Genomic DNA, 27,744 nt, shown 5'->3' with positions numbered 1-27,744 from the left:
ATGGTTCCAGATAATCACAAGAGCTATTGGGGGCTTCCTGGCAGTGAAAATTGCGATCTGTTGGGTCATCGAGACTCCTCCAGGTCTCGTCGTGACCGGTACTCCCCTACTCCTTTTGGTCTCCTTGTTCGCAACATCTCGCTCGACGCAAGGTCCTTTTCTTAATCCCTCGATACGTATACGTATGTATAAATTGATAGATAGGTAGATAGATATATCTAGTCATAATCTATCGTGTTGTGCGAGTGTGGCTATTGAACTTGAGCAGTGACTTGATTTCTTGTTACTTATGTTAGTAGTGGAACCAAGCTATCAATTGAGTATCCATTTTAAGACATTCTGAACTTGCCCCGCATTTTTCCCTCAGGTAGTAGAACTCCACGGAAGCCTTGCTTTGAATAGTTGGGTGTTTACATATAAACGAACCAAGCTTTTCATGGGCAGCTTGAGAGTCAGCAATTATAGATTATAGACAACAATAATCAATCAAAGTTCACGAAATGGACTATAGACAACAACAATACATTTGCATGTTCATTTCCTTTTAAAAAGTAATCGATTTGCATGCTCATAATTAGCGAAAGATAACCAGCCTAAATCAACTTTTTGCTTTCCTTCAACACCTAATCGAAGCATTAAGAACTCGACAATGAAACCACGCAAAGCAAACCAAACCAAACCAAACATGATCTAAAAAAATATCAGATAATCCCAGAGGGCAGCCTTCTGCCTCTCGAGACCGATTCTGGTGCTACAAGCTCCCACTCCACCACTGCCTTCCCTAGAGGCCGGATCCGAAGGTGGCCGTGAGATTGAAGGTTCCGATGATTCCGTCTCAAACTCCCATGAGAACATGTTCTATTGATTAGTATCTAGAAGTGTTTAATATTTCTCATACTTTTTTTTTTGGTTCAAGAATAAAATACCAGAATCACTGTTGGTAGTGAATCTTGTAATTCTAGTACAAGTAGACAAGAAATCCCTTGAGAATACAAACCTTTTGGATAAGCTTTTGACAAGACACAGAAGTCTCATAGTACATATTCATAAATTTATAGGTGAGAGATTCAAATGAGATGAGGAGGGGGAGAAAACCTTTAAGATTAGCTTTTGACAAGATAAGCCATAAAAATATAGTTCAGAAGAGTAACACAGTTGCATCATTTTGTAGACACCCAAATCTGGGCTTACCAGATTAGTTTACTTACGGTATTTGATTCCTCGATGATGAAATGGATCAAGAACACCCCGAGAATGTCGAGTGTCTGAGTTTTGAGTGTTTGACACCCTTTTGAACCTAACCTAGCCTAAGTCAATTCTCAGCCAAACCCTACCTGCATACGCCGGTCCAAAACCAGCGTGCCCCGGTCCATTAGCCATGTGTCAGTCATCGGCCAGCTTTGACCGTTGACAGGGCAAGGCAGTTTGGACCCGAGTACGAAGGTCAACTACCTATGTACGTTGGTCGAACTTCTGGTCAAACTTGCTTTATTCAGCATGCAGAAGCCATGATTAGGGGTCTACAGCACATGGGAACCTTCCAATCCGTCGGAAAAACAGTCTTCGCCAGGGGACATCTCTTACACCCATCCTATCACCTTTTCCCTCTCATCCAATAAGAGGGAAGCTTTTGAGGTAAAGCTACCAGCCCCTTTGACTGGTTTTAACCCCCCCCCCCCTCTCCCTCATCTCCTATAAATACCCACTTCATTGATCTTTCAAAGGGTTACAAGGTTACAACTTTTGGCTATACACTTTGTACTCCTCTTTGCAAACTAAAGAGATACAAAAGCATTCAAGAACACAACACTTGTTCTTCATCCTCTAACACACTACATTCATCCATCCATACACCTTCATCATCAAAACCACAAGTTAAAAGCTCAAACACCTTCCAAACTCAAAAACCAAAGGTATAACACCTTTGTTCTGTATTCTGTTCTGATCCCTGAGGGGGGCTAGCAGGGGCAAGACTGGTAATCAATACCAGTCCTGGCCCTAAATCTGGCAAAGTTTTAAAAACTGTCAGAGCAAGGACCAGTGTGCGCCAATCCATAAGACGCGTACGCCACTATGTGGTAACACGTGCAGGTCAGCATGGGGACTGGGGTCTTGCTATTTTATGTTTTTCTTTCCATTTTCATCACCTGTGAGCATGTTAAAACCAATTTACTGCTTTCTATTAATAAATCTATTAGTTGTATCTTCAATAAATATACCTGCTGCTATGGAATTGTGGGCACACGCCCCAAAATTTTTATCTATGTATAAATCGGGTGCGCCCTTTTTGGAAAAACGCGGCGAAATGCTACAATTCAAAGTCGCCACTCGGGTTTTAGTGGTGAAGCACCCAAGGAACCGAACTTGAAACGTTTGCTACGTTGTTTGATTTTGAAAAGGTATAGACTGGTCCGTCGTCACCTTCGATATCTGAGGTTCGGGAGCCAGGTTACGAGAGGGGAAGGGTTTTATGGCACCCCTCTTGCCCAATCCGGAGATCGGTCTCTACTCGGATATTTTGTAAAATATTTGTATTTTTCTCTCATTAATCATTTTTTTAGCCAATTAGGGTGGGGGAACAGTTAAAAAGGATTAAAATGGTAACAAGTTTGCAATATGATAAAATATAATTGATGATTTATCTAAATAGACATAATAGATTGAGAACAATCACTTGTGAGCATTTTAAACAAATTGGAACACGCTGATCCGGAATGATGCACGCAGGAATAAATCTGTATGCACTGGCCATGCTACTGCATACAGAGATTACCTGCGTACACCACACCAAGACTGGTGTGCGCTGGTAAGCCTTAACCCACAGCTTCTACTCTCAACCCCTCTGGGCTCTGAAAATGACCAGTGCACACCCAGGACAAACCATGCAGTTTATAAAGCAGATATTAAGTAGTTACAGACAACAGAAATAGATTTAGAGACATAAAATGAACAGAACACCCCATAAACAGTGTGAGGAAGTAAACAGAGGCCAAAGCCTTGTTGCCATGCAAGGGCTAACCACTGGGCCAGATCCTACTGTCGTACGCCAGTCAGTGGTAACCGTACGCTAGTTAGATGCTCTTGTCCAGTGCTTGGCTTTGCATATTCTAGGTTCTGGAACATGACCAGAAGAACCCCAGAGGCATTCCAAAGCGAAAGAAACAAATAGATGACTACATAGTCCTAGATACATAAAATAGTTAACTGATTTTAGCACGCAATAAGGTGATAAAATGGAAAGAAAAGCATAAAATAGCTCATCAGTGATCCCCACGCTAGTGCTGCGCGTACAACCATGACTGGCATATGGCTTAAATCTACTGGCGTGCGCCACTGATTGCTATGCACGATCTTTGAAATTTTGTCAGCTTTAGGGCCAGGACTGGTATTGATTACCAGCCTTGACCCTGCCAACACCCCTCAGAGATCAGAATAGAAAGGTTGCAAAAGGTGGTATACCTTTATTTTTGAGGTTGATGGAATGTTGGAGCTTTGAACTTGAGGTATGAGAGATGGATGATGAATGTAAGGAGAGTGAATGATGAATGGAGAGGTTATTTGCTTACACTTTCAATGGATGAGAGAAGAGGAAGCAAAGAACCCAAAGAAAAGAGAAAGGGATATATATAGGCAAGGAGGGCTGGTAAGAGGGTAGTAACCAGGCTAGTTTAGGGCTGGTTGGTTTAGGGAGATAAGTCTCCATGCATTTTATAAGTCTCCATGCATTAAATGCATGGGACTTGCATGAAAGGGTATGTAGAAGAGGGGGGAACATCCCGGTATGTTCACAATCATCAGGAGGCTGTTCATCGTACTGGGGTGGCCGCAAAAGTCTTGTGCACGTGGTTGAATAGTGACATTTGACTAGTTTTGACTGGCATACACCAGCCCTATACCTGCATGCACTAGTGGCAACTAGGTCAATGGTCGATGACTAACACATGGCAGTTTACTAGCGCACGCCAGCACAGTACCAGCGTATGCAAGTAGGGTTTTGCTGAGGCCATTTGGTTATGGCTTTGAAGGATTTGAAAAGGGGTTTCGAATGGGTTTGAATGAGGTTTGGGACGCTTAAAGCTCAAACACTCCAACAATCTCAAGGTGTTCTTAACCTTAATCATCATTAGGGAATCAAAGACCGTAAGTAAACTAATCTGGACAGTCTAGAATAGGGTGTCTACAGTAGCCCCCCTTTGACAGAACTTAGAGCACCATTGACCTGGTACAAGTAATGTCAAAGGTTTTCTAGACACCCTTCTAGGTTATCCAGAACAAAACGTACGAGTCAAAGTAGACATGAAATGTAAAGAACCTGATTGGATGGATTGGATGAAAGGATCGTTGCTTTGAATTATATGGATGGATAGATTGCCGCTTTGAATGGGCGGAGCAGGCTGTTGTTGTTGGGGATAATATGGGCAGGATTGATTGCTGCTTGATTGAATTGAAAGGCCAGAACGGGCTGTCACAGAAGGTGGACTCTCCTGGGGAATAATCCATTTGTAAGAAAGTCAGCATTGCTAGCTTGATTTGAAAGAACAAGGACAGTAGCGGCTGTCGTTGATTTTTAAATTGGACGGGCGGACCGTCATTGATTTTGAAATTGGGCGGGCGGACTGTTGTTGATTTTGAAATTGGACAGGAGGACCGTCGTTGATTTGAAATAGGACAGGCGAACTGTCGTTGATTTGAAATTGGACGGGCAGACCGTGGTTGATTTTGAAATTGGACGGGCAGACCGACGTTGATTTGAAATTGGACGGGCGGACCATCGTTGATTTTGAAATTGGACGGGCGGATCGTCGTTGATTTTAAAATTGGACAGGCGGACCGTTGTTGATTTGAAATTGGACGGACTCTACTTGGGAAATAATTAACCATGCGTACCAACGTGAACTAGGGTAGTATGGGATTCAGTTGAGAATGAATTTCAATGCAAAGAGTGATTTGGGCCTGAGGCCCAGATATTACAGGCGTACGGTGCCACACTACTGGCATACGCCAGAAGACTTAATGGGCCCAAGCCCAGATCCAGCCCGACTTCTTTCATACACTTTATAACTCCATGCAGATGATGAAACCGCCATTTATCAGTTTTGTTTCTCTTTCAAACTCTCCAAGCTTCCCACATGCTCTTCTTCTCTCCACCTTCTTCATTTTCCCCCTTTGATTTCGTGCCCTAGACTGCAATACCCACATACCCACAGCCATGGCGGAGGCGGGCAGTAGTGGCAAGGGAGATAGCGGCAATGAGACTCGACCGATGAGTGAAATTGAGGTCCCGGTGCCTCAAATCGACGATCAACTTGTAATTGGGGCTTCGTCGGGTTCTGGTGCAGAGGTTTTGGGCGCTGGCGATGGCAATGGTGGCCATGCAACAGGGGCTGGTAAAAAGGGCGATCGGCGTACGCTAGAGGAGGTGGGGCGTACGCCGGTGGTTGTTGAGATAGGAGGCCCATGGGTTAGTCGATTGGACTACCGGAGTGGTGTGGAAGGCTTGGTGGTCACCGGGGTAGGTTCGGCTGAGGCTGGAAGCAGTGACATTGGTGGCGGCGATGGTGATGTTCAATCGGGGTCACCTCGGAGAGATCCGTCAAGGGCCCAAGGACCCATGGTTGTGGAGGAGGCTTCCGGGGAAGTACCAGTAGAAATGGCCGAGTTTAGGCCAGCAGTGGGGTCCTCGGCGCATGGTCGCATTACACGCGGAGACTTCGTGGAGTTTGTGATGGAGGAGGAGCTTGGCCGATTGCTTTGGGAGAATCCGGCGGTGGTTGCAGTAGTTATAGCGGCTCGAGAGGATAGACAAAGGCAAGTTGAGAGAGCTCAAAAGGAGGAGCATTTTAGAGCCGAGGCTGAGAGGGCTAGGGCTGAAGAGGAGGCCTTTATGAGAGAGACCGAGATGGCTGAGAAGGCCCAGGAGGAGGGGGTATGGGCGCATGAACGCGCAGTGACAATTGTCGAGTCCCTACGGTAGGCACCCCATGCCAAGTTTGTGGCAGAAACGTACACCCCACCAGAGCCACACTTGTTCGTACCGTTTGGGGTCGAGAGCTATGTGCCCCGACATGATAGCTACGATGCAGAGCTCATATTGAGGGACCCCAAGAGACCCTTGTCCGTGACCTGGGCACAGGTATACTTTTGAACATGCTTTAGCTTCCGTTTTGTACTGTTGTATCTGCATGTGTTTGAAATTGTACTGTATAGCTTACAATGCATGTGACTTGAACTTGGACTCGACTTGTAAAATGCCATGATTACTTGATTCAATTGAATAATAATCAACTGATTAGAATGCCTTGATTGCTTGATTTGACCATAACATGCCTGAACTTGATAGGAATTGCTAATGGTGAGCTCAAATCGATTGTAGACTGCCTCGACTGGTAATGTAACCTTAGAGCTGAAAATCAACTGAGTAGAATGCCACGATACGATAATCATGTGGATAGCATGCCCGATAGCTTGAATCGACTGGTAGTTTGCCCTTGGTAGCTTGATTGACTGATAACAACTGATCGACAAGTAGAATGCCTTTGAAATGATTGGGATCGACTGAAAAGCATACCTTGACGTAATTGATTGGAGATAATGCCCTGATATAATTGAGATCGACCGGTAGAATGTACGATAGTTGGGACTTGACTAATTAGAATGCCTTTGACTTGATTCGATTGTGGGATTACTTTGAAATGATTCAACTGCCTGTTGGATTTGAACTGCATTTCACTTTATTGATAAAATTCTTTCTGTTGTGGCTGTCTTGGTGTGCAGAGAGGAGCGGCTAGCACGCGAGGACATGGCGGTCCAGCGAGTTCATTCAAGCTGTACAGAGGACTGCCTGAGCGAGTCAGGGCTTTGGTAGATGCTGCAGGGTTTGGTCTGTTTATCCTCACTCTAATCGCGGTGAAGAGTGACCATGCCCTACTTACTGCACTGGCTGAGAGGTGGTGGGATACGTTCAATACCTTCCACTTTTCGATTGGGGAGATGACAGTGACCTCATCAGACTTTATAGCTCTTACTGGCCTGAGGGTAGGAAGAGAGCCCATCTTGTTTGACTCGGGGATTCACAGAGATACAGCGGCACTGGAGTGGTTCTTGGGACAGGTGCCGAAGGGTGGTGCAGAGACGGTCCATCACGACCAGTTCAGGAGGTACTTACAGGGGAGAGTATCGACTATGGAGCAGGAGGATGAGCAGATGGCGAGAGCCTACCTACTGTACTTGTTTGGGGCCATGCTGTACCCGAACAAGCGGGCCACAGTGCACTTGTCTTACTTGCCAGCCCTCCGCGACTTACTTCCAGGTACGATTGGGGAGGAGCAGCTTTGGGGGCTTGCTACAATTTCATGGGCGAGTTCTCGCAAGGGAAGAAGGCGACCGCCGGCTACTGAAGAGTATGGAAGGTAAGAAACAAAACTTGTAGTTCGATTTCATTTGATACTCGCATTTTCCCTTGAATCGTATTTGCTGTATTTCTGATGATTTGATTGTTTTGAAAAACCTGCAGTTGTGGGCCTACGAGGTGCTGAAGATGTACCCTCCGGAGAACAAGTGCCTGGACATGAGGATGCTTCCACATGCTATGATTTGGGGGCCTTTGCACATAGGCAAGAAGAAATCGAGAGGGAGCCTCCTAGCCTTCAGAGCGTACCTTGACGAGCTATCGGGTACTCAGGTAAACAAAACTTTCATCGATTATCTTTGCCTTTGAATTGCTTTAATGCTGTCACTGATGCTTGTTTGGTTTTGGCTTTTGACTATTTAGCAGGTGGAGTGGGACCCGTGGAGCACTGTAGAGCCTGAGCCTGAGCCTGAGTACCTGGTGAAGAGTAAGGTGGTGACTGTGAGCCGAATACTGCTAGAGTCAGCTTTTGGGTGGCAGTGGTATTTAGGTGACCTGGGACACGATAGTCACTTGGCTTGCTTGAGTTCCAGGTCCCCGGGCCTCTTCCGCCTCGTGCTTCACATACAGATAGGTACACGCTGGCTAAGCTGCAGCACTTTACCATTCCGGAGGACCTTGCTACTTTCCTAAGGCCTGAGCGCAACTATGCCGTCTACCAAAGGCAATATCTGGCGAGGCCACTTAGAGTGATGGAGCACATAGTTGTGGAGAGCGAGGCTCTGGAGGCTGGCGAGGAGAGACGGAGCCAAAGGGGCAGGACAGCTCGCTCGAGGGAGAGGAGTGACTATGCTGCAGCGACCGGGCTTCCTCGACTTTCGTGGACGTTGGAGGTACGGGATGCACAGGAGGAAGCTGCCATAGTTAGGTTTGAGCCTGCTAGGACAGAGCCAGCGGAGATCACAGGACCGGTATGACGTAGTTTCAGTTTTGTTCATTACTTTGTACCATATTTGAACTGTATCCTGATTTTTATTCTAAAATGTAATACAGACACCAATTGAATGGGTGCGGGAGGCCGTCCGTTTAATGCAGGCCATGGAGAAGAGAATTCCACAAGATAGCGAGCGACACTCCTTTGTAGTTGCACTACCCACCGACGGCTTCGGCTCCTACTGTACAGCCTCAGGTATAACCTCAAAAACTTGTTCCATTCTGCTTTCGACACGTAGATAGGCTTGCCTTTGACTCAATGTATGCTTGATGGAATTGCTTTTGATATTTCCTATTTTCAGCATTTCAATATACAATATGTATGATGTATGCTAAATAATTGAATAAAATGACCGTGCAGGGACAGGCTAGGGTGGCTCTTAGGAGAAAGAGTGTGCGGCCACCTCCTCAGAAGAAGGCGGCACCGAGCGCCTCTACTACTCCTGTCGCAGCTCAAAGACAGGTGAACGCTTCATGACCAGCGGCGATCGTTTAGAAAGGAGTAGAGATCATCTCTACCAGCGACGAGCCACAGTTCCGTCGAGAACTAAGGAAGAGGCCAGCGTAGAAGAAACCAGCTCAGGGGCCAACACAGAAGAAAAGGAAAGGAGCAACGACCTCTCGGACTACAGAGAGTGAGAGCGAGGAGGAAGAAGAGGAAGAGGAGCGCTCACTTTTCAGCAGCGACTCCGATGACTCCGCCAACGACCTTGGGTACAAAAGAGACCCAAGAGAGAAATGGCAACGACGACGAGGACCTTTTCAATGACTGAGGGCTATCACTGAGCCTCAGTTACTTTACTGCCTTTTGACTTTTGATAATTTGGTTATGGGATGGGGTCTACGTGCCTCTTGACTTTCGGGCAGATATGTCCAGTACATATTGGTTTTGCTCGGGCCGTTGTGCCGCTTCCATACATTTTCACCTTTTTCTTACGGATATTGACTTGCTAGTATATAATAGCTGCATTTTCTGTTTATTAATCTCCTTTTGATGAGAATTGGCAAAGGAAAAGAATAAACCTTCCACTAATGCCCAACATGCATTGATGAATGATCTGAATTGTCAAATAGACACTTGCATACGTATACAACTGACTTAGCTCAGAAGAAAAGGGTAGGAAAGCCCCAGGATACGACACCTATCCTTAGACACATGGAAAATAATAAAATTTTGGGCATTAATGAGCCAAAACTCAAAATTCTCCTAAACGGTGAAAACTGACACTTTTGTAAGACCATATGGTTGTACAATAACCTGTATGAATCGACAAAATTGGTAAAAGCGCACCGATACGAGAAATAAACCCAAAATGCTAAAAATGTCAAAAAAATGGACATAAGACGCAAAAGATAACTCAATATAGTCTCGGACCGACACTGACACCGACACCCTCGTACAGTCACATTAGGTCCATATGACGCGTACGGTATGAAAAAACTTGGCAAAAGTCCCTGGGACAGATTTCGACCTTCTGAAACCTTGATTTGAACTTGAAACGAGCAGTCGGGGGTTTGAAATATTCGTTAAGCGCGACGTTTGGAATTCGATGCTCCGACATAGTCCCTTATGCCATTCATGACTTGTAGGATTCATCAAACTTGCAAAACAGGCCTTGGAATAAAAAACGGCATGACAGAGGCAGTAGCTGTTGCAAAACCTATTTCTAGTGCATCTAACTGGCGTACGCCAGTGGTTTGATGCCGTACGCCAGTAGGGAGGGACACGTATACGCTAGTTGGTAATTGGCGCACACCAGTTAAGTCTGATGCAGATCCACTTGTTTGACCAATTGTCCTTTTTCTAAGGCACTTTGTCCTCACCCCCACACAGTTTGAACACGGTTTCTGAGTTTGCAGAAGGCAGAGTCTTTCCTTACAATGGTTGCTTGGACACTAATGCTTAGATTTGAACTTGACGCAGGAAACGAGGTGTATTTCTGGCCTACAAATGGAAGGTGTATGCCTTTTTACATCCACACTCTCATTTCAAGCCCCATATTCAGCATTCTCTAGCATTTCTCATGGAAAACCCACTCCCAACCTTGATCAGGCCTTGGTTAGTGCAATTTCCGGCTATCGATTAGTTGAACTTCCAATCGCACGGCCTTGTCCCTTTTCGATACCTTCGACATATGCCACTCCGTCCCGCCCTCCTAAGAGCTGCTCTCAGGTTCTGGGATCCTGATGTCCATGTTTTCCGCTTTGGCGACGATGAGATGTGCCCAATTGTCGAAGAGTTCCAAGCATAGCTTCGGAGCTTTGCTTCCCCTACACTCGTTGTTCCGCCCTACCAAGTGAGCATGCCTGTCATGTTGGCACCCTCACTTAACATTTCCCAGGGTTTGGCCAACACTCTGCTTGAAGGTGGTCAAGTCAACATCATGCACTTGATTGAGATGTACAGTCTAGATGGTGATTTGGACGATAATGTCGTGCAGGCTCGGCGCCGCTTTGCCTTGGTAATCTGTTTGCTTGTTGCCTATCTGCTCATTCCTGCCAATGGAAGAGTTAGTCCCCTGCAGGTGGGTGTTGTTACTCAAATGGGGGGGGGGGGGGGCGAAGAAATGTGGTGCCCCTTGTTTTGTTAGAGACTCTCCTAGATTTGGATTTGATGTATACCGGCCAAACAAACACCTTCAGTGGAAGTCCGCTTCTGCTTCAAGTAAACTCACTCAGCTCGCCTTTTTCCAGTTTTTTGCACCTTTTCATTTTACCTCGACTCTCGGCTTAGGCTGCTTCCTAGCTCTTTTACTTGTTTTTCCACTCAGGCTTTATCTGGCTTCTTACTTGTCTTTTCACTCCTGCAGATATGGTTGTCGGATAAACTTGGGTTGCTGCACCCACCGGCGACAAGTTGGAACCTTTTCCCAAAAAGGATTCACCAAAGAGAGATGAAATATCTTGACATGAATCTGGAAGGCTGGTATGAGTTCCTGCGACAGATGTAGCCTGACTAGATTGTCTGGAGGTGCCCCTGGTTGGATCTTCCTGACATGGCTACTCACTCTGACGGGTTTGACAGAATGGTGATTGCTTGATTGACAAGGTTCACTTTCTACATTCCCGGCCGCATTCTTCGCCAGTTAGGCATTTGCCAAGAGAACAACTGTTTTGGCATTGGGAACTTCCGTCTTCCCAACTTCAATGCTCAGACACTCGATGGATATCAAAGGCGCTGGGGCTTGAGAAGTATCCAAGCAGAGGATACGAAATTCACCACCCTAAGGCTAAAGAATCGCTACAAGCAGTGGCTATGAGCAGAAGTAAACGCAAGAGAAAATATTGACTGACTCCAGACCACTTTGCTGCACTTAGAATAAGTTATGAGCTGTTAGGCTTCTCAAGCATTTTGTTCTGTTTTTCATGCTTCAAATGTTTTAAGGCTTTTATGCTCAGCTTGTGTATTAGAGGTAGTGATTTGCAATAAAATTGAAAGACGAAGGGTTTCCCCCTTCTGATTCTCCAATGCAGCTTCGACTTGTTCTCGACCTTTGATATGGACCAAAATGTGTCAACCATGGATCGACTTGAAAGATTGTGACCGAATCTCAAGGAGATATTGCCTACGTATCCATTTTCAAGGAATCAGGTCAGAACGTAGTTCAGGCCAAGGTTCTCTCGTGTATTTTACCTCTCCTTTTGCGCTTTGACTTTTGCTTAGAACCATCTTTTCAAGTTTCTGGTCTGGCGAGCTTTCGACTTTTTGCCTGTTTATTTTTGCCTAGACCGCCTCCTTAGGTTTTCAGTCTAGCAGGCTGCTCTAACTTTTGCTTGGTATCACCCACCCTTGTGATTTTTGATCCAACGAGCATCTCTCAGGGATAGTATCGCTTGAGTTGATCCACGTTGACCAAGGTATTGAATTCGTTGCCGTCGAGATCAATGAGCTTAGCAGCACCCCTAGATTGGCTGGTCTTGATGATGTAAGGCCCAGATCGTTTTGGCCGAAACTTCGCGCGAGGATCAAACAATGGAGCGCGGATTTCCTTTATAACCATGTCCCCTTCGACCAAGCCCTTGGACTTCACCTTTTTATCAAACGCGCGAGTGATTCGACGCTTATATCCTTGAACATGATACAAAGCACGAAGCCTTCTCTCATCAAACAGCATCAGCTCGACAAACCTCCCACTCAACCATTCGGACTCCTCGAGACCACTTTTAGCCATGATCCTCAAAGATGGAACTTCAAGCTCAATGGGGAGTACTGCCTCCATTCCATAGACTAGGGAAAATGGAGTCGCACCAGTTGAAGTGCGGATCGACGTTCTGTACCCCCAAAGCACTAAAGGTAGTTGTTCGTGCCAATCTCTTGCAGACTCAGTAGTCTTCTTGATGATCATCTCAACATTCTTGTTTACGGCCTCGACTGCTCCATTTGTTTGTGGACGATAGGTCGTGGAATGGTGGATCTCGATTTTGAACTCCTTAAAGAGCTCTAAAACCATACCTTTAAAATGACTTCCGTTGTCCGATACAAATGCTTGAGGGACATCGTATCGATAGATGATGTTCTTCTGAATGAATTGAGCAACTTGAACCGTTGTCAAGGTTTTGTAAGACTTAGCTTCGACCCACTTGGTGAAATAGTCAATCGCCACCAGTATGAACTTATGGCCGTCCGAAGCAGACGGTCTAATCATGCCGATAACATCGATGCCCCATACAGAGAAAAGCCAAGGCGAGGTCATGCCATACAGCTTATATGGGGGAACATGCTGCAGATTGGCATGGATTGGACACTTGTAGCAGCGCCACACATAATCAATGCATTGAGATTCCATTGTAGGCTAGTAGTAGCCCTGCCTGAGGATCTTCCTAACAAGCATAACACCACTCATGTGAGGACCGCAGACTCCTTCGTGAATCTCCTCCATTATCCTTGTTGCCTCGGCACCATTAACACAGAGCTTGTGCATCCCACAGTGAGATCTTCGATACACTTTCCCCCCCACAAATGATGTATTGAATAGCCAACCTTTGCAAAGCGATCCGATCCTTCTTAGTGGCCTCGGCAGGGAACTCCCCACGCTCTACAAAGTTCCAAAATGTCATGGTACCAGGGTAAGCCATCATCAAAATCATTGATGGTGTTGACGTATTCATAAGCGGGCAAATCCCTCTGTTCGATCACAATCGGTCGCAGTTTAACTCCTATTGGAAGTTCGATTATTGAAGCCAAAGTCGCAAAAGCATCGGCGAACTGATTCTTCAAGCATGGAATATGGGTGAAGGTAACCTTATTAAAGCGAGGAATTAGTTCTTCCAAATTTTGGTGATAAGGCTTCAGCTTTTCCTTACGAACCCTCCAATCTCCATTGGCTTGAGAGACCACCAGGTTTGAATCTCCAATTACTTCGAGCTTCTCGACTCCCAGAGCAATAACAGCCTCCATTCCAACAATGCAGGCCTCATACTCAGCTTGATTGTTGGTGAAGTTGAAGTTTAACTTAAAGGCAAGCGGAATATGAGCACCGACAGGCGTGATCAGCAACACCCCAATCCCAAATCCTTTCTGATTAGCAGCCCCATCAAAGTAGAGCATCCAAATTTGCTTAACTTCTGTTAGCACATCTTCATCAGGGAAAGTGAAATCCACATCCTCTGGACCAGCAATTGGGTGATCGGCCAAGAATTCTGCCACAGCATGGCCCTTCACAGCTTTCCTTGTGACATATTGGAGATCGAACTGAGCCAGCAGAAGCAACCAACGTGCTAGCTTATGGGTGAGCGCAGGCTTCTCAAATAGGTATTTGATAGGATCCATCCGAGAAATCAGTCTCACCGAATAGGCTAGCATGTAGTGTTTAAGCTTTTTGGTAGCCCAAACTAGTGCCTAACACGTCTTTTCCAAAGGAGTATAATGCTTTTCACATCCTACCATCTTCTTGCTCAGATAGTAAATAGCTTTCTTGACTCCATTATCTCCTTCTTGTGCCAGCAGACATCCCATGGCCGTTGAAGTGACCGACAAGTATAGAATCAATGGTCGACCAGGTGTAGGTGGCATTAGTACTGGTAGGTTTTGCAAGTATCTTTGAATAGACTCAAAAACGGCTTGGCACCTGTCCGTCCACTCGAATGGGACATCCTTTTTGAGCAAACGGAACAGTAGGTCTCAAGTCAAGGTTAGCTTGACGATGAATTTGCTGATAAACTGGACCTTTCCTAGAAAACTTCGCACACCTTTCTCAGACCGCGGTGGTTCCATCTCAAAAATTGCCTTGATTTTAGACGGATCTACCTCGATTCCTCTTGCGGTGATTAGGAATCCTAACATCTTGTTTGTCGTGACCCCAAATGTGCACTTCTACGGGTTGAGACGCACTTTGTACTTGTGGAGTCTTTCGAGGAACTACCTGAGTGAAGGAATGTAGTCCTTCTGCTCTTTTGCCTTCACAATCATGTTGTCGACGTAGACCTCCACCGTCTTGTGGATGAAGTCATGAAACAGGGTCGTCTGTGCCCGTTGAAAAGTGCAACCAGCATTCTTTAACCCAAACAGCATCATCACATAGCAATATGTACCCCATTTAGTGACGAACGTTGTCTTCTCCTGATCCTCTGGTGCCACAAAAATCTGGTTGTATTCTGAGAATCCGTCGACAAAAGAGAGCAAGGCATGCCCTGTTGTGTTGTCCACAAGCATGTCGATGTGTGCCAAGGGAAAACTATCTTTGGGGCTCGCTTTGTTCAAGTCTCTAAAATCGATGCAGACTTAGATTCTCCTATCTTTCTTGGGAACGGGCATGATGTTGGCAACCCATTTAGGATACTCCACAACCCTCAGGAATCCTGCATCAATTTGCTTGGTGACTTCCTCTTTGATCTTCTGAACCCAGTTCGGTCTCATTCTGCGGAGTTTCTGTTTAATAGGTTTAGCCCCAAGCGTCAAAGGAATTCGATGCTGCACTATTTCGGGATCAATGCCAGGCATATCCTTGTGAGACCATGTAAAGACTTCGAAGAAGTCCTTGAGCAGTTCGATTGTTGCAGCGTGGTCCTCTAGGGACAGGTTTGAACCAATTTGCATCATACATGGGTCATCCTCGTCTTTCAAATTTACAGAAATTACTTCTTTTTTTAGAGGTTGAGCATGTCTTTCGTCTTCCCTTTCGATAAGGGGACGCAACTCAGCTGGGATGTTCCCGTCGAAGTCTGTTCCTTCATCGTCGGGGTCGACACAGTTTATATAAAAGCTAACAAAGTAGTCGAAAGTAGGATCATGCATTTCATAAAACCCCACAGGGTTGCCAAGTACAGATGAATCGAACTTAAAGTAATAACTATGACGTGGAGGGCCAAGAGGCACAAACTCTGACTCTGAGCTAGACCTAGACTTGACAGACTCTATGTCAGATTCAGATGTATCATCAATGCATGTCAAACGTGGAGTGAAAATACAGTTATTAATACTTCCCTTTGCTTCCACAATGAGAGAAGTGGGATCCTCGAGAGTGTCTGGAGATTCAGGCCCAAACATTAGCACTTCAGCCTCTTCATCCTTGCCAACCAAACCTACTTGGGAGAATAGCATCTTCAAGCTCCCCTAACAAAAGTCTTCAGCCAGTCAGCCTTCTCCTTGATCTCAGCTAGCTGCCTCTTGAATTCTTCTTTGGCAAGCTCTTCTTTAGCCATTTCCTCCTCGCTGTCGGACCAAGTGTCAGAAGCAAAGATCTCAAAACCCGGTAGCCAAGTGCAAGTCTTCGGATCCCAAAACGGTTCGACCTGTCCCAAGTAAGCAGTCTGTTACCTTCACCGAAAGGGATCTGCATGTCGAAGGGATTGCTTATAATCGCCCGCTGCACATCACTGTTAAGTGTAGGGGACATTAGGTGCCAACCGTACTTATTGACAATGGCTCTGCAATCAACGTCTGCCCTATGAGGGTTGCTTGCTGTCTTGGACTTACCAAGAAAGACCTTACACCGTCTAGCTTGGCGGTCAAGGCATATCACAGCACGCGCCACGTGGTAGAAAGGATCCTATTGCTCAAACTCGACACTGAGGGTTTCGAGATGGATGTGGAGTTCCATGTTGTCGATATCCCCGCTACCTTCAATCTGTTGTTGGGCAGGCCGTGGCTTTACAGGCCGAACATCATGGCAGTACCTTTGACTCTACATCAAAAGGTCATGTTAGGACTCCTCACAGGGACTTTGACAATCTGCGGAGACTTTGGGATCCATCCACACACACTACCCGCTGAAGATGGGGTACCGATTTTGGAAATCCTTCACAGGGAGGAAGATTCAGAATTTTGTGGCTTCTCTTTTGACACATCCGGCTCAGTCCTTGCCATTGCCGTGGATGATGATTTTATCATAAGTTCAACTACCCTCGAGATGATGAGGAAAATGTCATTTATGCCTGGATTGGGACTCGGGATCAACCAACAAGGGATCGCCGAATTCCCTATTTTTCCTTTTACCGAAGGCCGCTTTGGTTTGGGATACATTCCCCCTGCCAAAGACGCCAAAAAGAGAAAAGATGCGGGAAGACCTCGAACTTTTTATGGTAATCCCGACAACTACTTTGTCCGCAAAGAAGGAGGCACTGCTTACAGAGAAGCGGCAATATGAGGGCGATCATAGTCTTAGGAGTAATGTTGGTTGGTACTTTAAGATGAGCCAAAGCTGAGGACAACTTCTCACGATGCTCCTTTGAGGAAGATATCAGACCCCAAATAGAGACGGCAACAGGGATTTGTTCGAGTTGCTTTTGGATAACATCCTCCTCCGGGACTCCGCTAAGAACAACTGGAACGTTTCTTTGAGTGGTAGGAGCGGCGGACTTCTGAACAGGAGGATTAGACGAGCTTCTGGCCTGCAGATTGGATGACTAAAAGACTCGGCTACTCCTTGTGACATTAGCGACATCCCACCAAGAAGATGCATCAACAAAATCCCATAGGTCGGTAGGTACATCCCCCGGCTTGTGCTTCCCCTTGTCGACTGATGCAATTGTTGCAGACGAATCTTGCCCCAGACTTGAATCCCATTCCAAATCTTCCATTACCAAACCTTCCCAAAAAGCAGGGTCCTGAGCAGCAGCTTCCTCGAAAGGCGTTCCGGGGTTGGTGACGAACGGAACATCCCAAAATCCTCCATCCACAAGAGTAATGTTGACGGTCCACACCTCATTTCCCATGTCCAAATCAACAATTTTGTCCGCATCTCGAAGATCAGCAGGCGATGGGGTTTTGCCCAGGTCAACCATCTCACCCACATCCCATAAGTCATCTGGTGGTGCGTCGAGAGTCATGATAGAGCAATCATCGCTAGGAGCCACATACAGACGCAATTCTTCCACTAAGACTATATTAAGGGTATGATTGCACTCGAGAATGCATTCATGAACAGCGTTTGAAATTGAGTCTATGAGAGGAAGAAAAGCCCCAAGCTGGCGACTCTCACTGGAAATAAGTTCTTCCTCAACATAGAAGTTCAAGTACTACTCGTCTATGTCGCTGTCGGAATCAACTCGACTCATGTTGAAATTGTGATTCCATGCTAGCTGCGCTACATCGGGCTGTGGGTCCCGAACGTACTCTTCGACTTCTTCCTTAGGAATGACTGGTTCAGACTGATCATAGAGCATGAACAGAGATAAGCCATCCAAAGGATCTGCCTGCGCCGCATTCCATTCTCCTTCCCAATGGTCCAACCACTCTTGATCGACTTATGGAGCTGCAGGGAAACCCAAGTGGTAGGGCTCATTCCAATCTACATAGAGTTCCTTCCACTCTTCTACTTTGTCCTCCATATTCCAACGAACAACCAGCATGTTGACATCAAGGTCGATCAGGATGGCTATAATCGATTTAGGGTGGTTTTCTGGGATGATATGGTTAGTGGGGTTGAATATGGTGGAGTTAGGGTTGATTATGGTGGAGCTGAGGGTTATCTAGTTAATTTGGGGGTTAGAATTGTGATTGGGTAAGGAATTGGAGATGACATTGGGTTAAGTAGGTGGAGTTAGGAGGGTGCCATTGTCCACCAAATCTTGTATCGCATGTCGGAGACGATAGCAAGTGTCGGTGTGATGGCCAGACATCTGATGGTAGGCACAGAAGACATTTGGGTTATGGCTGGGAGGCGGATTTTGAGGAAGTGGGGTACGAGTCAAGGGCCTAAGGTGACCAGTCTTGATTAACTTTTCCAACACCGAGGAAAGTGGCGCCTCGAAGTTGGCAAAGTTTCGAGGTTGATTTCGGTTTCGGAGTTTTTGAAGGGTTTGCACTTGGTTAACATCCGCAATGTGGTTGGAGCTTTGAGTAGTGGCATTGTTGCTAGCAGAAGTTGCATGGGCGTAGTTGTTACCGCCAAATAGAGCAGTATTGTTTCCGATGTAAGCATGGGGCTTAGATTTTGGAGTTGAGGTAGAAAAGGAGGTGTCACTCCTTGGCAAAACTCCTGTTTGGAGAGCTTCCTCGATAGCCAGGCCAAAGTCAAAGAAAGTCTCAAAGTTAGCCCCCTGAACTAACACAAGATTCTTGGCGAAGTCAGGCTGCAGGTTACGGGAGATGATGCGGATCTGGTCCCTCTCACTCGGGCAATCGGTCATAAGAGCTGCCTTGGCCCTACATCTCTTGATAAAGTCCGCAAAAGACTCTTTTGCGTGCATCTTGGTTGATTCCAACTCTCGAGTGGTCATTTTGAGTTGAGAGTTGTAACTGTACTGAGCATTGAAAGCCGTGCTGATATCTTCCCACGTCCTTCTTTTGGATACGTCGAGAGACAGGAACCATTGGAATACCGGGACAGAGAGTGTCTGCGGGAACATCTGAGCCATTGCATCTTCCTCAACTCCATGCAATTTCATTGCACCATGATAAGCCAAAAGATGAGTTTTTGGATCACCAGTTCTGTTGAACTTCGTAAAATCTGGCATCTTGAACCTTTCAAGTAGCCTAGCATTCGGAAATGGGCAAAGTCAATCCATGTCTAAACCACCAACACCAATCTTTTCGGATTTGGAGACTGTCTCTTCAAGCTTTGCCATTTTGGCAATTAGTGTAGCCATGTCGGGATTTGGGGCAGGGTTCTCGATTTGAGGAATTTCTTCGGCTGCGGCTTGTGCTCGCATCTTTCACTGCCTCCCCCTCCTGCCGAGAGTCGTTCTTCGATTAAGGCATGCAAAGTGGCCATGGAAGCATCGGCCTGGTCGGCCCTTTGCTGCATGATAGCCAGGTTGTGCTGGAGATCTGCCAGGACAGTAGCAAGGTTTTGAGGAGGGACGTCAGCCACGACTAGAACTTTTGTTTTGACAAGCTTTGGTGATGCAGGTGGAGATGGAGTGGATGGAGGAGATTCGTGCAGAGTAGTTGGCGGTGAATCCTCCCTTGACAAAGTACTGGCCAGAGCTTCCGTTGTGACTAACTAGGAAGCAACCTCTACCAAATCTTCTTATAGACCTGGCGGACGTTCCTAAGTAGGTTTGACTCTTGATTTTGAAACTTTCCTTGGCGGTGCAACAACTAGATAGCAAAGTACAAGAGCTCAGTGGCAGCCTGCAGTAATTTATTTGAAAGAATTGAAAGAATAGGAAATGCGCATGTCAACGTTGTCGGTGTCCTCCTAGACTCTATAACTAAAGAGAGTTTGCCTCATGACATTTGGACGCTGCCAAAAATCCTCGAATATTCTTTCGATGGTGTATCCTTGATGCGATCGACTATCACTAAGAGATGTCAAAACAGCCTAATACTTTGGCTATTCCTTTCTCGAAGTTTCAATGCTGGAATCGAAACAACTCGACGTAAATGACATGATACCATAACCGGGGTGGTGTAAGCAGCACTGTGCTGGAGCCTGAGCAGTGTAAGTGATTAGCACTTTTAACCTTGGTGTTGTAAGTATCATGACATTCTCTCCGTTGTTCCTTGTTTTCTGTTTGAAACCTCGATCGGGCTTTAGACAAAGATTTAGAAAGTATTACTTTCCCAAAGTCTCGTTGATCCAAGGACTTTCAAAATTGATAACGTGCAACATCGAGATGCACGACTCGTCATCAGGCCAAGGCAACGCCCTAATAGGCATAAGACAGAGTCGACAAGAGACAACCTAAAAGCCGCCCTGGCATGCTCCTACACAGAACGATATGAATGTATGTACAGGCATGCGATAGGGAAAGCAGTAACACATAAATAGTATATGGGGTTAGATGCAAGAAATCTTACCCTGCGGGTTCCTGTCCTAGGTTGGAAGGTTCTATTGCTTTATACACATGTATAGGCTGGTTTTGGTTTAAAAGGGGTTCTTCTGACTAGAGCCGCGGTATACCTCCCGTTGCAATGCGTATAGCAAGGCAACGGTCAAACGATAGTACGACTCATCATCGTCCAAGGTTGTTGGGCGTTCGAGGACCCTGAACTCCAATAAATTGTGTCGGTTACCCAAAACACCTCAACGGGGCTAGCCAACATCGATGCAAATGAAAAATGCCAAAGAATGATTTGAATGAGAGAGAAATGCAATGTTTTTGATGAACACCCTTTTCAAGCTTGGCTCACTTTTATTAGCCGGTACTTGGAGAGAACTACACAAGTGAACAATAGTAAAAGCCCCAGTTCGGATTGGTTGGACATGAGATCTTGTTACATTACTATTCCGTTCTTCAACAGCACGGAGCGTACTATTTTGATAGACTTTTGAAAGATTGTTCATTTATGTATTAATTTCCAAATACCAATCAATGCAATGAGTCCCCAGCAGAGTCGCAACTGTGGGCACACACCCCAGAAATTTTATCTATGTATAAAATCGGGTGCGCCCTTTTTGGAAAAGTGCAATAAAATGCTACAATTTAGAGTCGCCACTCGGGTTTTAGCGGTGAAGCACCCAAGGAACAGAACTTGAAACGTTTGCTACGTTGTTTGATTTTGAAAAGGCATTGTAACAATTCCGATTTTTAATAAATAAAATCTCGTTGTTTATTCAAAATTCTCTAATTTCTCTTGGTTGGCTTTATAATTTTCTCGTTAATTTCTAATAATGCGTCATAATTAGATTTGAGACTTCTACATTATATTTCTTGGCTAGAGATTCTACTTGGCAAGTATAGTTCGCTTCTAACCAACTAGTTGGAGGAACCGAACTACCCATCCATTTAGTTACCTTTTAACCATTACCCATTGGACGATAAATGTTAGGGAAATCTTTATCCATTGGACAACAGAAAACCTAGATTTTCTACCAAAAGTATTTACTAGATTTTGTTAAAATACCCATATATAGTTATATATACACATGCCTAAATGACATATGGTATTATTCTAGTATATATGGTACTCCACCCTTTTATCCATTGGTCAATAACTACTAGGGAAATTATTACCCATTGGATAATAGAGTTAGTCTTACCAACAAGTGCTAGGGTTTATTAAATAAATCATTTCTTAGATTGCCCATGTGATGATATACTTATATATATATATATATATATATATATATATATATGTGTGTGTGTGTGTGTATGTACCTTATAGATTTAATACCCTAGATTTCCTAGGTACACTAGTACAATATTATAATAAGAACATGTGCCAATTTGGACTATTTTAATAAAGAATTTTGATTTGAAAATCTACCTAGATTGCATGGTACACACTTATATATATATATATATGTGTGTGTGTGTGTGTGTACTTGGACTTATATATATATATATATATATATATATATATATATATATATACACACACACACTTATATTATTACAAAAGTACACATGTGTTTATTAGAATAGTTTAATAGAAAAATCTTGACTTGAAATCCCATTAGATCACATAGTACCTTAAGTACATTTCTATATATATGTTTACTTGTACCTAGAAGTACATATATATATATATATATATATATGTACTAGTGCTAGGGGAGAGAGAGAGAGAGAGAGAGAGAGAGAGAGAGAGTGGCCAAGAGAGAGAGGGATGGAGAGAGAGAGAGAAAGAAAGAAGAAGAGAAGGAGATTTGGTTGTACCTTGACTTGACTTCCATGATCTTCTTACATCCTTCCAATCTATGATTATATATTCTTTCAAGCAAAAATCTATCCTCCATTGTCCTTGTATGTACAATTGCCAATATAAAACCTTGTACCATCCTCCTTTCTCCCACCAATCTTTCCAAAATCAAATCCAAAGTACTAAATCTAGCCATGCAAGCCTAGAACTAGGTAGAAAAGTGCAAGCAAATCCTTGATCTTTCAATCAAAGCATGATAAAAATCCAAGATAGGAGAGAGACAGAGAGAGATTCAGGTGAGAGGGAGAGAGGGGGCATGCTTGGCCTATAAATAGCAAGCTCATTTAAGCTTAAACTCACACCTTCACTCCTTGCTCCAATTTCTCTCTAGAATTTCTAAGCTTTCCAAGTTCCAAAGTTCAAGTTTCTTGAGTTTTCTTGAAGTTCTTGAGAGCTACTACCAAACCACCCCTAGATCTTTAAAATAGTCTAGTTTAGTTAATAAAGTTGTTTCTAGGAAGAGAAAATCCATCTCTCTTCCTTTCGAAGCAAACTGGAGCCGTTACGCTGCCGATTCGCAAAACCGACGATCTATTCTCAAAACCGACCAACCGCCAAGAAGTAAGGTAGGATCCCTTGTCCGCTAAACTCTACGTATAACATAGAACCGTAGGTTGAAAAGTATAACGTAGAATCTTCTTATATCATATCTTTAAGTATATAAGGTTATCTATCGCCTACAAGGTTTGAAATGTATGATTGTTAGTAAACTTATTCTCGCTAATGGAAGTATGAGCATGTTGGAATAATTGACTTCTTCCTTAATAAACATGTGTTGTTTTGAATTTCCCTCAAAGGGAGAAAGAACGTTTTTTCAAAAGACAAGACTTTATCATTGATAGAAGTATTCATATTTTGATATTTAGGATAGTTATGAGCATGTATACATGAATTCCTTGTATTACTTGTGGTATAATATTGAGTTGGATGATCTTGTTAGTTTAGTTTCAAGATTTCAATGAATGATTTATGATTACATATGAAGTCCTACCGCAGAGTCGTTGCATGAAAACGAGACACGGAAATCGAGAAAGTAGAAACATGACACCTAGGGTGTGGTTAAAGAAAAAGCGTGTTTTGAAAAGGTGAAATATTTTGGAAACCGCAATGTGGCTGGACGTGGTAGCCCATTGTGTGGTGTGTGTTTTATGTGCAAATGGGAACCCGGGACAGCGGTACCATTGTGAGGATACTCGGGAGACCGGAATGGCGGAACCGAGGTTGGGTGTGTGGCTTGGTTATCCGTGGAGAGTAGCCAATGCAAAGTGTGCCAATGGAAACCCAGTGCGGCGGAACCATTGTGAGGATACTCGGGAGACCGGAATGGCGGAACTGAGGTTGGGTGTGTTAAAAATGATTTTGAAAATGTTGATATGGTTATGAAATGGAGACACGGTTTACGAGAAGTCGCGTAGGAGAAACTCAGAAAATCATGGACACCAATGTTAGTTTGGATAATGAATGTGGATGTGTCATTGTTTGTCAAATATGTTTGAACTATGTGGAAATCGTTGATTTTATGGTTTAATGTTTGTAAGTTAAGGGTTAGAGGGTATGGGTTATTCTATTGAGCGTTGTAGCTCATGGTGTTACCTTTTGGTGACCCTGACATATTATATTGGTGGCGACGCCGGTATAATGTGTCAGACCTCATAGATGAACAGGGTGAGCTGTATACATTGGAGGCCTTCGGAGCCAAGGAGCTTGCTAGGATGGAAGAGCAGGCGGAACAGTAGTTAGGAACCCTAGTTCCCTCCCTTGTTGGAAAAGTACTCTTGTAAGACTTTGTAATGTAATAATGAGCCAGACTCACTTTGTTTTTGTAATAAAATGTCTTATTAACATACCCAGAAAATTGGGGGCGTTACAGGCATAGACTGGTCCGTCGTCACCTTCGATATTTGAGGTTCGGGAGCCAGGTTACGAGAGAGGAAGGGTTTTATGATAGCCCTCTCGCCCAATCCGAAGATCGGTCTCTACTCAGGTATTTTGTAAAACATTTGTATTTTTCTCTCATTAATCATTTTTTTAGCCAATTAGGGCGGAGGAACAGTTAAAGGGGATTAAAACAGTAACAAATTTGCAATATGATAAAATATAATGGATAATTTATCTAAACAGATATAATACCTGTGAGCACTTTAAACAAACTGGAACACACTGATCTGGAACGATGCACATAGGAATAAATCTGTATGCACTGGCCATGCTACTGCATACAGAGATTACCTACGTACACCACACTAGGACTGGCGTGCGCCGATAAGCCTAAACCCACAGCTTCTACTCTCAACCCCTCTAGGCTCTGGAAAGGACCAGTGCACACCCAGGACAAACCACGCAGTTTATAAAGCAGATATTAAGCAATTACAGACAACAAAAATAGATTTAGATACATAAAATGAATGGAACACCCCATAAACAGTGTGGGGAAGTAAACAGAGGCCAAAGCCTAGTTGACATGCAAGGGCCAACCACTGGGCTAGATCCTATTGTCGTACGCCAGTTAGTGGTAACCGTACGCCAGTTAGATGCTTTTGTCCAGTGCTTGGCTTTGCATCTTCTGGGTTCTGGAACATGACTAGAAGAACCCCAGAGGCATTCCAAAGTGAAAGAAACAAATAGATGACTACACAGTTCTAGATACAGAAAATAGTAAACTGATTTTAGCATGCAATAAGGTGATAAAATGGAAAGAAAAACATAAAATAGCTCATCAGTGATCTCTATACCAGTGCTGCGTGTACAACCATAACTGGCGTACGACTTAAATCTACTGGTGTGCGCCACTGATTGCTATTCACTATCTTTGAAACCTTGCCAGCTTTAGGACCAAGACTGGTATTTATTACCAACCTTGACCTTGCCAACCCCCCTCAGGGGTCAGAACAGACAGGTTGCAAAAGGTGGTATACCTTTATTTTTTAGGTTGATGGAATGTTGGAGCTTTGAACTTGAGGTATGAGAGGTGGATGATGAATGTAAGGAGAGTGAAGGATGAATGGAGATGTTATTTGCTTACACTTTCAATGGATGAGAGAAGAGGAAACAAAGAACCCAGAGAGAGAGAGAGAGAGAGAGAGAGAGAGAGAGAGAGAGACTTAGAGCTTTTATGGAGGTTAACCCCTTGCATATAAATTCAAGGGGGGATATATATAGGTAAGGAGGGCTGGTAAGAGGGTAGTAACCATGCTGGTTTAAGGCTGGTTGGGTTAGAGAGATAAGTCTCCATGCATCAAATGTATGGGAGTTGCATGCAAGGGTTTGTAGGAGAGGGGAGAACATCCCGGTACATTCACAATCATCAGGAGGCTGTTCATCGTGTTGGGGTGGCTGTAAAAGTCTTATGCACGTGGTTGAATAGTGACATTTGACTGGTTTTGATTGGTGTACGCCAGCCTTATACCTGCGTGCGCCAGTGGCAACTGAGTCAACGATCGATGACTGACATGTGCCAGTTTACTAGCGCACGCCAGCACAATACCAGTGTATACAAGTAGGGTTTTGCTGAGGCCATTTGGTTTTGGCTTTGAAGGATTTGAAAAGGGGTTTCAAAAGGGTTTGAATGAGGTTCGGGATGCTCAAAGCTCAAACACTCCAACAATCTTAGGGTGTTCTTGACCTTAATCATCATTGGGGGATCAAAGTCCGTAAGTAAACTAATCTGAATAGTCCAGAATAGAGTGTCTACAGGAATACCTCTGGAGTCTTTCTGATCATGTCTCAGAACCCAGAAAGTGCAAAGCCATGACCAATGGGTTACAACCTGCGTGCTGTAGTGGTTTACCCGCGCACGCAGGTCATGCCCAAGCCAATGGCTGGCCATTACATGGTAACTAGGCCTTGGCCTCTGTTTTGTCCTCATACTGTTTATGGGGTGTGTATTTATTTTGTGGCTTTGTAACCCATTTAAATTGCTTATAACTGCATATTATCTGTATATAATACTGTTTGGTTTGTCCTGGGTGTGCACTGGTCATTTTTCAGAGCCCATAGGGTTGAAAATAAGAGTTGTGGCTTTAAACTTACTGGTGTACGCGTGTGTTGGTGTAGCGTACGCAGGTAGGGTCAGCATGCAGTGACTTGATCAGTGAATACTGATTCTTTCTTGCGTATTTCATTCCAAGGCAGTGCCTTCTAGTCTGTTTAAAACTCCCATAGGAATCTTTTTTCATCCTATACTAAATGTTTTAATAAGCGAGCATGCCACTTTATCACATCATGCTAAACATGTTACAATTTTAATCCCCTTAACTGTTCCCTCGCCCTAATTGGCTAAAAATCGATTAATGAGAGAGAATCCAAATGTTTTACAAATGCTCGAGTAGAGACCGATCTCTGAATTGGGCGAGATCGGTGCCTTAAAACCCTTCCCCTCTCGTAACCTGGCTCTCGAACCTCAAATTTCAAGGTGAAGATGGACCAGTCTATGCCTTTTCAAAAATCAAACAATATAGCAAATGTTTCAAGTTCGGTTCCTTGGGTGGCATACCACAAAAACCCAAGTGGCGACTCTGAATTGCACGTTTCGCCGCGCTTTCCAAAAAGGCACACCTGATTTTATACAAAATTTTAGGGGCATGTGCCCACACATTTACCTGTTGTTGTCATGGAATTTCGAAGCTTAAACTTGCTAGAGAATGTGGAGGAGGTGGTGTGGCTGCTTCATGAGGCAAGTAGGAGTGTAGGACCCTTTATCAATTGCACTCATTGGAGTTTTTGCCATTGTGAGAAAAATCCCCCTCCCTAACCCCTTTGCCAAATAAAAAACATTATCATTGATTTCGTTTTATGTAGTTGGGTTTCAATTTTTTCGTCTTTGAATGTGAAACACTCTCTTTTAAAAAGAGGAAATCTAATGATTCTGCTTGCTTCTTGCAGGCCAGAAGATCTTAGAATCCCGTTTGAACGATTTGGTGCAGTAAAAGATATTTATCTACCCAAGATCGAATTACTACACTGGGTATGCCAACTTCATCTATTTTGTACTGCTTGTTTGTTTGTAACTTTGCGTTCTTGATTAGTTATTTTCTGGTTTCTGCAAAGATCTATTTTTACATTCAAGTTCATTGCATAACCAAAGATTCAGACATTAAAAATTTAAATCTTACATTTAATTTTGAAAGTACTGCCAAATCGGTGGGATTTTTTAGTTTTACTAAATTCTTATATCTCGCAATGACATTTTTAGAGTTTCATGGCTTATTGTTGTTCTGATAAATTTTTTAAGGAACCACGAGGCTTTGGATTTGTGAAGTTTCGTTATCCTTAAAATGCAGTAGATGCAAAGGAACAGTTGAACCGTACTTCTTTTTTCACCATTTTTCTTTCGTATAACAGTTTATCTCGCTCATTTCAAACTATGGACGGGCTC

The 27,744-nt window shown here is 44.2% G+C and overlaps 1 protein-coding gene across 2 annotated transcripts; it reads left to right on the top strand.

Annotated features, from left to right (window-relative positions):
- On the top strand, nt 1–27,744 carry LOC131302645 (uncharacterized). Of its 2 annotated transcripts, XM_058329391.1 has the most exons (3): nt 1–152; nt 27,252–27,334; nt 27,601–27,744. In XM_058329391.1, exons 1-3 carry the CDS (start codon nt 1–3, stop codon nt 27,705–27,707), a joined length of 342 nt encoding a protein of 113 aa, XP_058185374.1. In that variant the 3' UTR covers nt 27,708–27,744. The 2 variants fall into 2 exon arrangements, 1 of the variants encoding a protein (XP_058185374.1); XR_009191849.1 differs by lacking the exon at nt 27,601–27,744 and having other exon boundaries at nt 11–152; nt 27,257–27,334.

The sequence above is a fragment of the Rhododendron vialii genome, chromosome 10a (genome assembly GCF_030253575.1).
Source record: "Rhododendron vialii isolate Sample 1 chromosome 10a, ASM3025357v1".
Taxonomy (NCBI): Eukaryota; Viridiplantae; Streptophyta; class Magnoliopsida; order Ericales; family Ericaceae; genus Rhododendron; species Rhododendron vialii.
Note: the sequence above shows the minus strand (reverse complement) of the source record. Positions and strands in the feature narration are given on the sequence as shown.